At 43.4% G+C, this 13,952-nt stretch overlaps 2 protein-coding genes across 3 annotated transcripts in view; one reads left to right on the top strand and one right to left on the bottom strand.

Annotated features, from left to right (window-relative positions):
* Window positions 1-1,849, top strand: part of LOC142250024 (uncharacterized) — a 44,739-nt gene extending 42,890 nt beyond the window's left edge. Inside the window, exon 5 of the mRNA XM_075322088.1 lies at window positions 586-1,849. Coding sequence (XP_075178203.1) covers window positions 586-811 — 226 coding nt within the window. The 3' untranslated portion in view covers window positions 812-1,849. The remainder of the gene's footprint in view (window positions 1-585) is intronic.
* Window positions 1,850-9,055: 7,206 nt separating this feature from the next.
* Window positions 9,056-13,952, bottom strand: part of LOC142249854 (centromere protein P-like) — a 389,082-nt gene continuing 384,185 nt past the window's right edge. For both annotated transcript variants that reach the window (XM_075321790.1, XM_075321789.1), the window contains exons 8-9: window positions 13,312-13,403; window positions 9,056-10,716 (exon numbers count right to left, since the gene is read on the bottom strand). In XM_075321790.1, the coding sequence (XP_075177905.1) occupies window positions 10,583-10,716; window positions 13,312-13,403 (226 nt within the window). In that variant the 3' untranslated portion in view covers window positions 9,056-10,582. The remainder of the gene's footprint in view (window positions 10,717-13,311; window positions 13,404-13,952) is intronic.

The raw sequence follows: 13,952 nt of genomic DNA, 5'->3' as shown, positions 1-13,952 counted from the left end.
ACAATCTGGAGTATAGATTTTAGTAGTCTAGTTGGCAGATAAAAATTTCCTCTATAGGAATGAGGGTGCAGTGGCGCTCCCCTGCCGTGTCTCAGAGCACCATTATGCCCTCACGTTGCCTTCTGAGCACATTGTCGTATCTTGATTGACAGGACTCAAGTGAACGCTGCTTGAACTCCATCAGCAGCTCTGCACCTCTGCACAGACACTGCAGATGCACTCTATAACTGCCGGCGCTCATCACTGGCTCCTGTCCACTGCCACTGCTCGGTCCTATACTGGAGCCAGGGAGAAGAACCGTCAGTGACTCTGAGTGCAGCGGAGATTCTGCACTGTGCCACGGGGAGGCGCAGAGCTGCTGATTCATTGCAGGCAGTGCTTGCATTAGAGCTGTCAATCAAGATCTAACACAATACTCTGTATGTACTAAGTATACCACTAAGGTGTATACTACAGCTATAGCGGTCTGTAGGGGACTGGCCCCTACAAAAGTGGTTTGTTGAGCATTTTGGGGCTGACTGCCTCCCTATAAGTGCCCAGTCCTCATTTTCTTGCTTCACATCAATCTGTGGTCTCTTGTTTCAGTTTCGACTCCAGACCTTTAATTAAAGCCTCAAGATCTAGCTTCATGCATTCAGTTTCCATCCTGGATTTGGACTTAAAGCCCTATGAGAACATCCCCTACCAGCACAAGCGGGACAGTAAGATTGTTACCCATTACCTAAAAAGCCTTCAGAGCCGGGAGGAGCCGAGCACCTCGCTCATCTTCCCAGAAAGAGACGACTGTACCCTCCTCCTGCACCAAGTATAGTGTAAAGCTGTGAATGCTCCAGCGTGGTGCTGTCACTTTATCTGGCTGATCTGGCATGCAGGCGCCACACTTTCTTCTTATATTGCAGAAGCCACACATTCATTCTGACAAGTGAAAGGGAATGACTCGCTGCATGGTGTGAACTGTAAATAAAGCCTTTCCTTGTCTTTGATGGTTTGATACATGAAGACAGACTACAACAGATTTGTAATATAAATTTCTAAGATTACCGAGCCTTTGTCTACTGCGGAGACGAGCTGCCGTTACTTAGGTGAACCCTGGTCCTTTGCATCCATTCTGCTGCTTTCATATAGAGTGCCTAAGGAGAGGTCCAGGCTTACCTCCAATGAGCCTTATGCAAAGGTCTGTGCTGTATCCGGGTAAGGACCTGGAGGAATCCACTTACAGGCTGTGGTGTTATAGATTGTGCAATGCAAACTGAATTTATTTTCCTTAATGTTCACAGAAGCCATTATGGTGTCCATTTTCTCAGATGGTTTTCTGCTAATGTCCTATATGTCATGTGAAGAGGCAAAACTGCATCCAAAAAGCCTCTCCCGGTGTTCTTTGGTCCCTTTACGTGCTTTGTTCTTCTACCTTCTCCAGGAAAGTCGCCCTCTGCTTTGGTGCAGCCGGAGGATATGTTTTAGCTAACTTCAAGTTTGCAATTTGCTCCCAATCCGTGGTTTCTACACGGGAATAATGAATTTGCACAGGTTTCCATTTTTTCGCGATGTCGTTGCAATGAGCCCAATCTTTGTTGCTAATTCCTTATACCTCTGAAATGTAACAACGTCCTCAATCTCGTATTATTGGAGAACTCAGACACTCACATCACACAGTGTAAAGTGTTTGAAAACTTTGCAGTATATGTCCTATATATATTATTTTATATGTCCTGAAGATCGGAGGGGTCTGAGTCCTAAGATACCCACTTGTTGGCTCAGAATGCTTTTCGGATTTAGGCAGGTTATTAGGTAGAAGCTCCTGCGCAGAGCAGTATACTCATCAGGTCTCTGAGCCCATACACGCTCATTTCTGCCCCATAAGCTGCATGATCATGAACAGTATTTTGAGCGATTGGTAAAGGCTTTCAGGATCCCAGTTCCCAACGATCTACAAGAAATGTAAGGACTAATAAACTATAATTAGGCTGCAAAGTTTAGATACACTTTTAATGTAGCCTCCCCCCTTCTCCAGGTAGGTGCTAATTATATTCCAAGACTTGAATTTTTAGCTCAGTGATTCAAATATTAATGGGTTAATCCAGAATTAGACAAAAGGGGTTTGCCTTCCCCCCCCCCCCCCCATGACATAGCATGAAACCTATTTTCTCATCCTGTATACTCCCTTTTAAAGGTGATCTGGCACCAGGATTTTGCTAATTAATATTGAGAGCAGCATGATGTAGGGGCTGAGACCCTGAATCTAGTGAAGTAACTTACTGTTGTTTTGAGATAATGCAGAGCTGTGTATAACCCCGCCCTCATCACTGATTAGCAGCTGTCAGTGTACACAGAAAGCAGCCAATCAATGGTGGGGTGGGTTTATACAGAGCATTTGACTAGGAGGCAGGAGACATCTAGTCAGTGATAATCTTCTGCTGATAAAATACTGATTGTATTAAATGAATCAGTAAAACATTGTGAGAATCGGGGTCGTCTTCTACATCATGCTGCTCTCAGATTACATATCAAAAACCTGCTGACAGATTGTCTATAATGCCTGAAGACTGCTCCTATCAGATCGCTGGTGTATGTGTGGCTTTACCTTTCTTATTCTCTACTTTATCTATTTGTTAGCCTTCAGAATTACACATTTTCCTGCTTTCACTGCATCGTCCATACAGCTTAACTATTCTGTACCTTGATATTTTTAAAACCACTAATCTCTATAAGTGTGAAATATGAGAAGTAAGGAACGCTGACTGCGGCCGGCGGTCTGTGTATACCTACAATGACTGGTAACCTCTGACGTTCATCGGAAGGTTTAAGGAGGATTTCCCATATAGTGGAAAACCTTATAATGATGACTATATTTTAGTAACTGGCCATACCAATAAGGAAACTCAATGTAATGGTCTTGTAAGATTGAAATCATGGGCATAACCAATATGGCTGCACTTTCAGTTGACAATTAGGCTCTTCAGAGGGGGGAAAGGGGATTTTTGGGGGGGTCTATATTTCCCCCAAATCGTCATCTATTAATAGTTTAGCAAAAACCTCTTGAACCAGAGCTCCAGTTAGATATACAGCCGTATGTAAGGGGAAGTGATGTGAATATAGGGCTGGAGAGAAGGCGGATTGGCTGCAGCCTGCTGTGTCCCATGAGTCTTATGTAAAATGAAATGTGATGGTGCTCTTGTGTAAATCGGTAACAGATGTCATAGAGAACAGGTGAGGTAGAGTCCCCTTCGGTGGTTCTGGCACAACGTTGCATGAACACTCAGTAGAGAGACGATCTGTTCGGCTGCCGCACTGACCGCCGGTGCATTACTTCCCGGATCTCTGGATGGGACATGCATGAGCCCAGGGCAATCTGCACAATCACACCCAACAAGCTGCTGCACCGACCGCCACTCCAAAACCCACTGGATAGGAGCTGAATACAATGCAAAGTGGAAAAAAAGAAAAAAGAAAAAGGCGGTTAGGTTGGACGCGGCAAGAGAGGATCAGCTACTAGAAACACTGCGCACCACGCGTTTCAAGTACGGTCCGTCCCCTTCCTCTGATGCACCTCAGGAGGGGGATGGACCGTCCTGGAAACACGCTGTGTGAATACACAGTATTTCTAGTAACCAACTGATCTGCTCTCTTGAAGCCTCCTCCACAGCTGCCTTTTTTGATCCACATTGCGCCATCACCTCTTATGGCAGCCGGATCCGCAGTCCCTACGGCTGCTCACCTCCTCTTTATTCGGGCTGCTTCTGCTGGCAGTGATTGGTCTGGTCAGTGACAGTGTATGAATTTTACTTATGTTTCTGTATACTAAAGGTACTTTATCTTTTTTATTTTTGTGACCGATGCCCTGTAGGGTCATGTAACGTGATATCTTTACTGCCCGCTGCCATCATGTTTTGGTTTCTTATGCAAAAAAACAAACTGGATTTTTACTAATATCTGTACATTCTGCTCCCTGCATTGTGCCTAGTGTATAATTAAGCACTAAAGCTCATTAATTTCTGGGAAATAAAAAGGTGGCCATCAATGTGCCAGAAGTGATCCTGTATCTGCCGTGTGATAATGAAGGCTGAACAACGCCGGGTGAAGGACAGCTAGGTTTTCTTTTTGTGCACTGGTGGTTATAGGACACTCATGCACTACATGGCTGAAGGTATGAGAACAGTCATTGATTTCAGTGGTAGTGATGGTTTGGCCACCATTATTCTATAATGATATAGGCCGGACACTGATGAATGACGAGACCCCTCAGCATTTCTGTACACCACAAAACTGTACATGCCAAACCACAAAGCATTTCCTCATGGACTTCACTATGAGAACAAAATTCTCCCTCTTTCCATTGCCACGAAGTTGGAATTTCACAGTTCTCTGGTGTCATTGTACCCTGGATTAAAGCCTGCTTTACACGAGTCGATCTCTTGTGCGATTGCACGAACGATCGTACCCACTCCCGTCGTTTTTGCGTCACGGGCAAATCGCTGCCCGTGGCACACAAACTCGTTTAACCCCCGTCACACGCACTTACCTTCCGGACGACCTCGATGTGGGCAACGAACGTCCACTTCCTAAAGTGGGAGGGACGTTTGGCGTCACAGCGACGTCACACGGCAGCCGGCTAATAGAAGCGGAGGGGCGGAGATGAGCGGGATGTAAACATCCCGCCCACCTCCTTCCTTCCACATAGCCGGCGGGTGCCGCGGGAGGCAGGTAAAGCTGTGTTCATCGTTCCCGTGGTGTCACACGGAGCAACGTGTGATGCCACGGAAACGATGAACAACCGGCGCCATTTTAATTAAATAATTTTATGAAACCTAGCGACGAGTACACGACTCACGATTTGTGAGCGATACTGCGTCGCTAGGAGGTGTCAAACGAGACGACATCGTGTGCGATGCCGGATGTGCGTCACGAAAACAGTGACCCTGACGATCTATCGCATGATAGCTCGTCTCTTGTAAAGCACCCTTAACACTTCCTTTCAACTCCTCCTGAAGGTGATGTACATGTAGGCCCCAACTATCATGATAACTCTTCCCCCCCCAAAAAAAAAGTATGTACCCCAAAATTGAGAAACAAAGTGAAAGGTTTTAGAAAATTACAAATGTGTTAATTCTGATTTTAAAATTATATAAAAAGCGTAAGTTGTACGAGGGGCTGCTGAGAAGTCTTTGGCTTTGTAATGTTTTTTGGTTTCTATGTTAATGAATGTTACATCACATGAAAGCCTTGTGTAAAATATGTTTTCAAAATTTTGTGATGGTTGCTTATGGCAACAGTGATCTACGCACACGGGAAAACAAAATGGTGGAGTCTAATGCAATATTCACAGCAACTGAGAGCAGAGGAGTGATAATATTCTTGTGTCTGGAAGGAAAATCCGCAAAGGATATTAATGGTGATATGTCGCAGACATTGGGGGATCAGTGTCCTTTTTATATTCCACAGTTCAGAACTGGGTTACCAAATATAAAACGGGCCACTTCAGCACCAATGATGAGAACATCCTGGACAACCGAGAGTTGTTGTTGTTCCGGAGATCATTGATGCGGAGCACAACCTCATACTGGAGAATCCACAAATTTCAGCTAAAGCAATAGCAGACATCATGGGGATTTCCCGTGAACGTATTTGTGTCATTATCCATGAACATTTGGACATGAGGAAGCGATCTGCAAAGTGGGTCCCAAATGTTTAACAGATCAGAGAAGCATGCGAGTGAAAACTTCCCAGTCCATTTGTCAGCGTTTCCAGACTGATAAGAACTTCCTGGATCGACCGGTCACTATGGATGAGACCTGGATTTATTTGTATGACCCTGAAAACAAGGAGCAGTCAAGAGTGGAGACACAGTGGTTCTCATCCAAAGAAGTTCAGGGTGCAAAAATCGGCCACTAAGGTGATGGTGTCTGTGTTCTGGGATAAGGAGGGCGTTCTGCTAGTGGACTACCTTCAAAAGGGTTCCACCATAAATGCAAGGTATGACATTGAACTTTTCGACCAAGTGAAGGCAGCTCTGAAGGCCAAAAAGTGCGGCAAGCTGTTCCTGCAAGACAATGCCTCCGCTCACATTGCACAAGTGACCACAGCAAAACTGGCAGAGCTGGGCTTCCAGCTGGTTGACCACCCACCTTATTCACCAGATCTAGCTCCCTCCGGATATTATCTGTTTGCAAACCTGAAGAAACACCTCAACGGCACCAAATTTCACACCATTTCTGATGCCATGGCTGCTACGGATGCCTGGTTTGAGGCAAAACTGAAATCCTTTTTTTTGCTAGGTTTACAAAACTTGGAATACCAATGTAAGAAGTGTGTTGATATCAGTGGAGAGTTTTTAGAATAAATGTAAAGTTTCATCATCCTATCTCGTTTCTTTCTGGGTAAAGCCAAAGACTTATCGGTAGCCCCTCGTATACATTTGGAATCACCAGCAGCATAGTTACCGAGTCAGTAACTTCCGTGCAGTAAAAACCAAACCTGAGCCACAATGGAGGAATTGCCTTTTTTTTTCTTCCAGTTCAGTGTATGATAAATTACTTAGCAACTAGTGACGAGCGGCACTACCATGCTCGAGAGAGAAGTTCTGGAAAAATGCTTGCGTAGCCATTCATTTCCATTATACTTATATGCTCCAGTTGAGCCCATCCAAAAATCTGACTGCTTGTTACGAGTACCGATTTCTCAAGCATGGTATTGCCCGCTCATCATTAGTTACGAGTACCAAGCACATGAGCATTGTAGTGCCTTTTTTTTTCTTCAAGTTCAGTGTATGATAAATTACTTAGCAACTAGTGACGAGCGGCACTACCATGCTCGAGAGAGAAGTTCTGGAAAAATGCTTGCGTAGCCATTCATTTCCATTATACTTATATGCTCCAGTTGAGCCCATCCAAAAATCTGACTGCTTGTTACGAGTACCGATTTCTCAAGCATGGTATTGCCCGCTCATCATTAGTTACGAGTACCAAGCACATGAGCATTGTAGTGCCCGCTCATCACTAACCAAAGGAAAATAAAATGAAAAATTGCTATGGCAAAAATGGGTTAAGGGGGTTATCAAGCAGATGTGCGTACCAAAAACAAAAGAAGCGATCCTTCACAGACTTCTGCCACTACTATTCTGACACCCGGGCCCCAGTTGGTCTCCAACTCATGGTTCCTCTTAACATACACAAGAAGTGTGTTGCCAGTTGCTAGATCTCTGTGGTACTTAGGATGGCATTGAGGGCCACCATTACATGAGCCTTACCTTTATAAATATAGAAAAATAAGAAGCTGTCCAGTAACAAACTATCCTGTGACAACAGCCTGTTCAGCGCATCAGTCCCCTGTAGTGTCAACGAGCGTGGATGGGTTGCTATGGAAACCAGAATCCTGAAAAAGACCTACAGGTCTGCCATAAACCACAGCCAATCGGATCTTGCCAGGGGTGGGGATGATAGGCCAATTGTCAATCAAGCACCAACAATGTAGTGTCATACACAGCACTCCTAGGTGAGTGCTGTGTATCAGATCGCATGTGTATAATGCACCAAAACATGACAATTGGTTGTGCCCCAAATTGCTACATCCGCATTGATCTGAATTAGGGCTCATGCGCACATTGACAAATTGCATACATTTACACTGCGTATTGCACTGCAGTGTAAATGCATGCGTCCCCTGCACAATCTATGAAGATTGTGCATGATACGTGCGCACGTTGCTTTTATGAACGCAGCGATTTGGGTGCTAAAATTTTGATCCAAATCCATCCGTTCATAAAAGCAGCATGTCAATTATTTGTGCGTTCTGGATGCAGCTCCCGCTCTGTCTATGGTGGGGGCAGCAGCCATAGCGCATGAAATCGGCTTTTTTTTTTAACAAAAATACTGCATTCATTCTGCAGCGATTTTGAAGCGCACATGTGCTGTCAAATCGCTGCAGAATAATCAGCAGTTACATGCGCATGAGCCCTTAGGCTATGTGCGCACGTTGCGTAAATTCATGCAGTTACGCTGCGCTTTGCAGCGCAGCGTAACTGCATGCGTCCTGCGTCCCCTGCACAGTCTATGGAGATTGTGCAGGGGCCGTGCGCACGTGGCGTCTCAGAGCGCAGCGCTTCGGCTACTGCCGAAGCGCTGCGCAAAAAGAAGTGACATGGCACTTCTTCGGTGCGCTTTGCCGGCAGCTCCTGCTCTGTCTATGGCAGGAGCTGCAGGCAGAGCGCACGTTCTCGCCGGCACCATGCGCCTCAGAACGGAGCTTTTCAGCTGCGCTCTGAAGCGCACCTTTTACGGTGCTGGGCTAGTACGCAACGTGCGCACATACCCTTAGAGCCATGAAAATCTATAATCTGCGCCATAAGTAGAACTGTGGATTACAGGAGATCACCCAACTTGTGTGTGTGTGGGTGTGGGTGTCTGTTTCTGCTCTGAAATATTTAATAAAGGACTGCTTTATTAGATTTTTTTTCCCCTCTATGGATAAAAATTAATGAAAAATTCTCTTTACTCATTATTGGTTTTGTAACTCAAAAAGCTCAGAAGAAAACATTTTCTTGGGAATTTCAATAACTTCAGACATGTATAAGAGGAGGCAAACTGCCCACTGCTGTTTACTGTTCCATTAAGACACATATGACCAGAAATTCCTGAACATACAACCTGAATGTTATATCATTTACAATTGTATCTTGGTGAAGGGTTTCATATATATATATAATATATCCCCCAATTCCACATGGTTTTGATTTTGGAATGTAAGGGACAATGGCATCACCCAATTGTCTTTTGCTTGTGGTCTCACAGGATAATTAGCGTATATTTCATTAGGAAGCTTTAAAAATAAAAAATAAATATACAAAAAAAAGTTCCCATTTTTAGATTTTGCTGTCAGATGGAGGGAACCAAAAGATCACAAGATGATATAAATATGGGTTCAGTGCTGGTAAGAGGCCGCCCTCCATTGCGGCAGGGTAAAAACTCATCCATGAGATGTGACTGAGCATGTGCAAACACTGGTCTCGAAAAATGAGCATGTTTAACCACTAGTACTAGCATGTGTAAGTACTGGTACTGGAAAAGTGGAGTGGACCCTGACAGGTAAACATAAGAGCACTAGGGGGCGTTGTAACAGACGGAACGGAAATATCTATACACACTTTTTTTCTTTTTGAATTTTAATTGAAAAATTGTTCCAATTTGCATGATCCAACAGAGAAATGTAATGTCAATTTTCTTTCCCTCGGTGTCTAAAATCTGTATGTCAGGAGCTTTTGTTACATTTGGTTGGATTAGTGGTTTGGGCTAGGTGACACTCACATTTGCAGGGGCGGTAACGTACCCACAGTACAATCCATTTCCGGTTCCCTTTTTGCCGAACAAGTACTAACTTGATTAATGTAGATTATTTTTCACCATCTGGACGTTATATTGTGGCCACTTAGTAATACAAATCTGATTTTGTTAACGAGTGTAATATCAGAGACTAGACGTGCCTTCAGCAGAATATACACATCATTATTCTTATAGGAGACATCCACCTTCACTTTTTTTATTTTACGAATATGTCTTATAACCCTAGAATTTTGTACCTACAGCCACTATTCAGATTGTGCAGTCTTACTCTGACATCCAGTGCCCTTATATCTCCTATTATTGCATTTTAAGCCCAATACACATTAGACAAATAACAGTTGATCCCGCCAATGTGGGGAGGGGCTCGGGTGACCGTGTATGAGACCTCCTGACAGATCTCAGGCGAGGAAGAATCCAACATGGCCAGGTTTGAGCTGCCAATCTTATCAGGAAAATCTGCTTCTTTCTCTGCCAGAATTGATCAGTCAAGACCATGAGATGAGGACTTCAGACACCAAATGTGAAAAATGCTTGAGTTTCTCATTGACTTCCATTATACTTGGACACTTACCTTTTTTTCTCTCCAAAGCCTTGCTTTTTTTTTCCCTGAATCGCTGCATGGTTTTTGCCTAAAACCTCCTCTGTAATTAAGGATCCTTTGAAGCAGCATGAAACTGGTGAAACCCCTTTAAGAGTAGTTTATCTTTTCTTTTGTGGTCAATTGGTAAGCAAACCTTCCTTCTCTGTTAAGTATAGTCCGTGTAATCGCTTAATAAGGGAGGACACTGTAAGAACCCCACTTTTCCATTATAGGACTGTTCCTGGGTCCAGAGCCCCTTTATGTACCCACTGCCTGTACTTACTTGAGGAATTCAACCCAAAAGTAACAACAAACCTAATGTGATTACTGTTACCAGAAGTCTGTTTGGGAGACGCCATGTTCTGCTGACTCCGGCCATCTAAACCATGTAGAGTGACTCTGGCCATCTAAACCATGTAGAGTGACTCTGGCCATCTAAACCATATAGAGTGACTCTGGCCATCTAAACCATATAGAGTTTACCTGGATTTTTGTTTTTCTGTATTTTCTCATTTTTAATATTTAACAATTGTATTTATTTTCCATGTCTTGATAAATAATGTACAATGTGCCATATTTACTGTACATAGAGCATGACCTGTGTATATTGTTTATACGGCGGATGCAACTACAAGGTTTATATTCAATAAAACATTGGAAGACCTTTCTTCTAGTCGCTGCCTCTCTTCTTGCAAAATGAATGAATGAGGTTATCGATGGTGCCTAGAAGGCCAAAGGCTTGGAGGAGGCTTTTGAAGTTTTCAGCTGCGTTCTCCACTACTCCAGTTTTATCAAGAGCTCTTGCTATTAACAAAAAAACAAACAAAAAACAATTATTAGTAAGTTGGGAGTCCGAACCCTACAGTTATGGTGAATTATATCCGCACCCTTGATTTAAGTAATAATTTCGGAAATAAGTGTGTATTGCTAGATTATTCTAATACCAGATCCAAATAAATTCAACCAAAAAGTTGTCTTGTTACCAATCATAAGGTCATTAACAAAGAACTTGTATACCACACGGACAAGATTAGAAGCATTCTTCCCTGATACTTGGTTGCAAAAGCTATGGCAACAATGGCATCATCCATCCATCCTTTTTTTTTTTTTTTTTTGCAGCGATTTGTGTGCTTCTTGCACATTGCAGTGGAACAATTTATCTTGGGTATTTGCAGGGGCGTACATATCACTGGTGCAACCGCTCAGGGGCCGAAGAGTACAGTCTGGTGTGTTTTTTTAATTTTTATTAATGGCTCAATTTCTTTACCTAATTTTATACCAACATTTTTCATCAGTTTTTCCCTCTTCCAACCACATACGCTAAGGTTCTTGACTGTTCCACGAATACCAACCTATTTGATATTTCAAGGTGAAACTGATGCCAAAAAATGTTGTACACTTGAGACTCCTTGTGCCTGGTGATAACAGCACCAAGCACAGACCAGGCTAGTCTTCGCTATTGTGAAACAGCATTTTAATCTCTTCATGACTTCTGACGTATATGTTCGTCAAATGTTGTGTCTCTGGCTTTGATGCGGGCTCACTCGCCGTGTCCGCATCATTCCCTTCACGTGATGGCTCATTTAATCAGCCTTCATGTACCACTAACAGTGTTTCTCAACTCCAGTCCTCAAGACCTACCAACAGATCATGTTTTCAGGATTTCCTTAATGTTGCACAGGTGATGGCATTATCCCCTGTCTGAAAACATGATCTGTTGGTGGGTCTTGAGGACTGGAGTTGAGAAACCCTGCTCTACCAGCTCTGTCTGGATCTGAGTTCTGCCCACAACTGTTATCAGGTTAAATCCTGACAGTGAGATTTAACAAGTGCTATATTGGCGTAAAAAGAAAAAAGTTATGGCTCTTGGAAGAAGGGTAACAGAAAATGAAAATGATAAAATCGCCAGGACATGAATGGGTTAAACCCATCAAACCTACTACTTTTAGATTAAAGTTATGTGACCGCTAAGGGCCGTTTCACACATCCGGCATTTCGCTGGATTGCCGGATCCGGCACACTCCAGTACCGTGTAATACAGTACAATGGCATCTCGGCAACTTCCGGTCACATGCTGTCATGTGACTGGAGGTTGCCGAGATGCCATTGTACTGTACTTGAGTGTGCCAGATCCGGCGAAATGCCGGATGTGTGAAACGGCCCTATCCAGGTAGGAGCAGAAGAGCGTAATCTCTACTTAATCACAGGTAAGGCCAGCGTCACACTTGCGATCGACTCGCACCAGTGCAATGCCAGAAAATCTCGCATTGCACTCTGACCAATGTTAATCTCAATGAGGCAGCTCCGATCTGCTTTTTGTTTCTCAGTCCAAATCGGACTGAGAATAAAAATCGCAGCATGCTGCAATTTCTAGAGTTTCTTGTGCGAGTCTCTCCAATGCAAGTCTATGGGTGTGAGAAAAAAAACGGATGGCACACAAACGGCACACGAACCATCCTAGTGACAGCCGATTTTCTAAATACAATTCTATCATGTAGCAGAGAACACTGTAAATGCTCCTGTACATGACTGTAATGACTAATAGCTGCTGAGGAAAAAAAAACGGATCACATACGGATTGAATAAGGATTGCTCATGGACTACTATGAGAAAAATAACAGACTCTCATTGCAATTGCTCACGTATCCACACTCCGACAGAGCTCAGCCTACTCTCAGGCATGAGAATCAGACCGATTTTGCAATCGCAAGTGTGACGCTGGCCATAGGCATAGTTTAGGGAGAATGGACCCAGCAGCGATCCGATGGCAAAAAATTTGCAAACACAACTTATGGTCGGTTTTTAAATAATTGATTTTATCTGGATCTGTTTTTTTTTAACATTGGAATCTACGGATTTTGGATTGGGTTCACTGATTTGCAATTATCTTCCATTTGAAATGGACACTGATTAGCTATTTTCTGCCTATGCAGTGTACACAAATCAATGGTGTGGGCAGGGTTACACAGACCTCATGAAAATGGAGGACTACATGGCAGCAGATTTACTAGTCCTCTAATAATCTCTTACTGCTAAAATAGTGATTTTATCAAAACGACAGCAAGCAGCTCAGTAAGTGACACATCGCTGGAATCAAGGCTTCTGTGTTTGCATCATACTGCTCTCAGATTAGATGGCAAAAATCTGGTAACAAATTTCCATTTAATATTTGTTTTTGTTGTTTGTTTTTTTTTTGTTTTTATCAGTTAACAAAAGACAAATTGAAACCAATCACATCAATACTGGTGTGACCGCTCTGTCGTCAAAGCATCAATTCTTGAATATATTGCAAAATGACACATTTTTCAGGACTATAGGCAGGTGTATGAGTACTAAACATGTTGCATCATTGTTTTAATATAAAAGGACTCTACATTTTACAAAATTCACTGCATTTACCTTGTTCTGGTATCTTTGGTAATAAGTCCAGTACGGGTATGACCGATCCATCTTCATTTATGGTGATTTTCCATACAAGTATCAATTCACACCTATATGAAGAATAAAAATGGCAACCTGTCACCAAAATTGCTGCATCTGAATAGAACGGCAGAGGATCCAGTTACCAATGATTTCATTAGAGGTCTTCAAAACACCATAAACAAGAACATTAAAGGGAACCTGTCACCACTTGTTTGGCGTATAAGCTGCGGCCACCACTACCGGGCTCCTATATACTGCATTCTAACATCTATATATCTATATATCTATATATATATATATATATATATATATATATATATATGTATGTATATATATATATATATATATATATATATAATTGCCTTATTCTGTCTGTCTGTCTTGCTCCAAAATTGTGTCCTTACGGTGACAAACAGCGGATTGGCCGCTGGGCTCGCCATGGCCCCGCCCCCCGCACGGATTGGCCGCTCGCCTCGGCTCCTCCCCCCGCACGGATTGGCCGCTCGCCTTGCCTCGGCTCCGCCCCCCCGCACGGATTGGCCATGTCCTTACGGTGACAAACAGCGGATTGGCCGCTGGGCTCGCCATGGCCCCGCCCTCCACACGGTTGGCCGCTC

Source organism: Anomaloglossus baeobatrachus, chromosome 8 (genome assembly GCF_048569485.1).
Source record: "Anomaloglossus baeobatrachus isolate aAnoBae1 chromosome 8, aAnoBae1.hap1, whole genome shotgun sequence".
Classification (NCBI taxonomy): domain Eukaryota; kingdom Metazoa; phylum Chordata; class Amphibia; order Anura; family Aromobatidae; genus Anomaloglossus; species Anomaloglossus baeobatrachus.
This window is presented reverse-complemented; position numbering and strand designations above follow the sequence as displayed.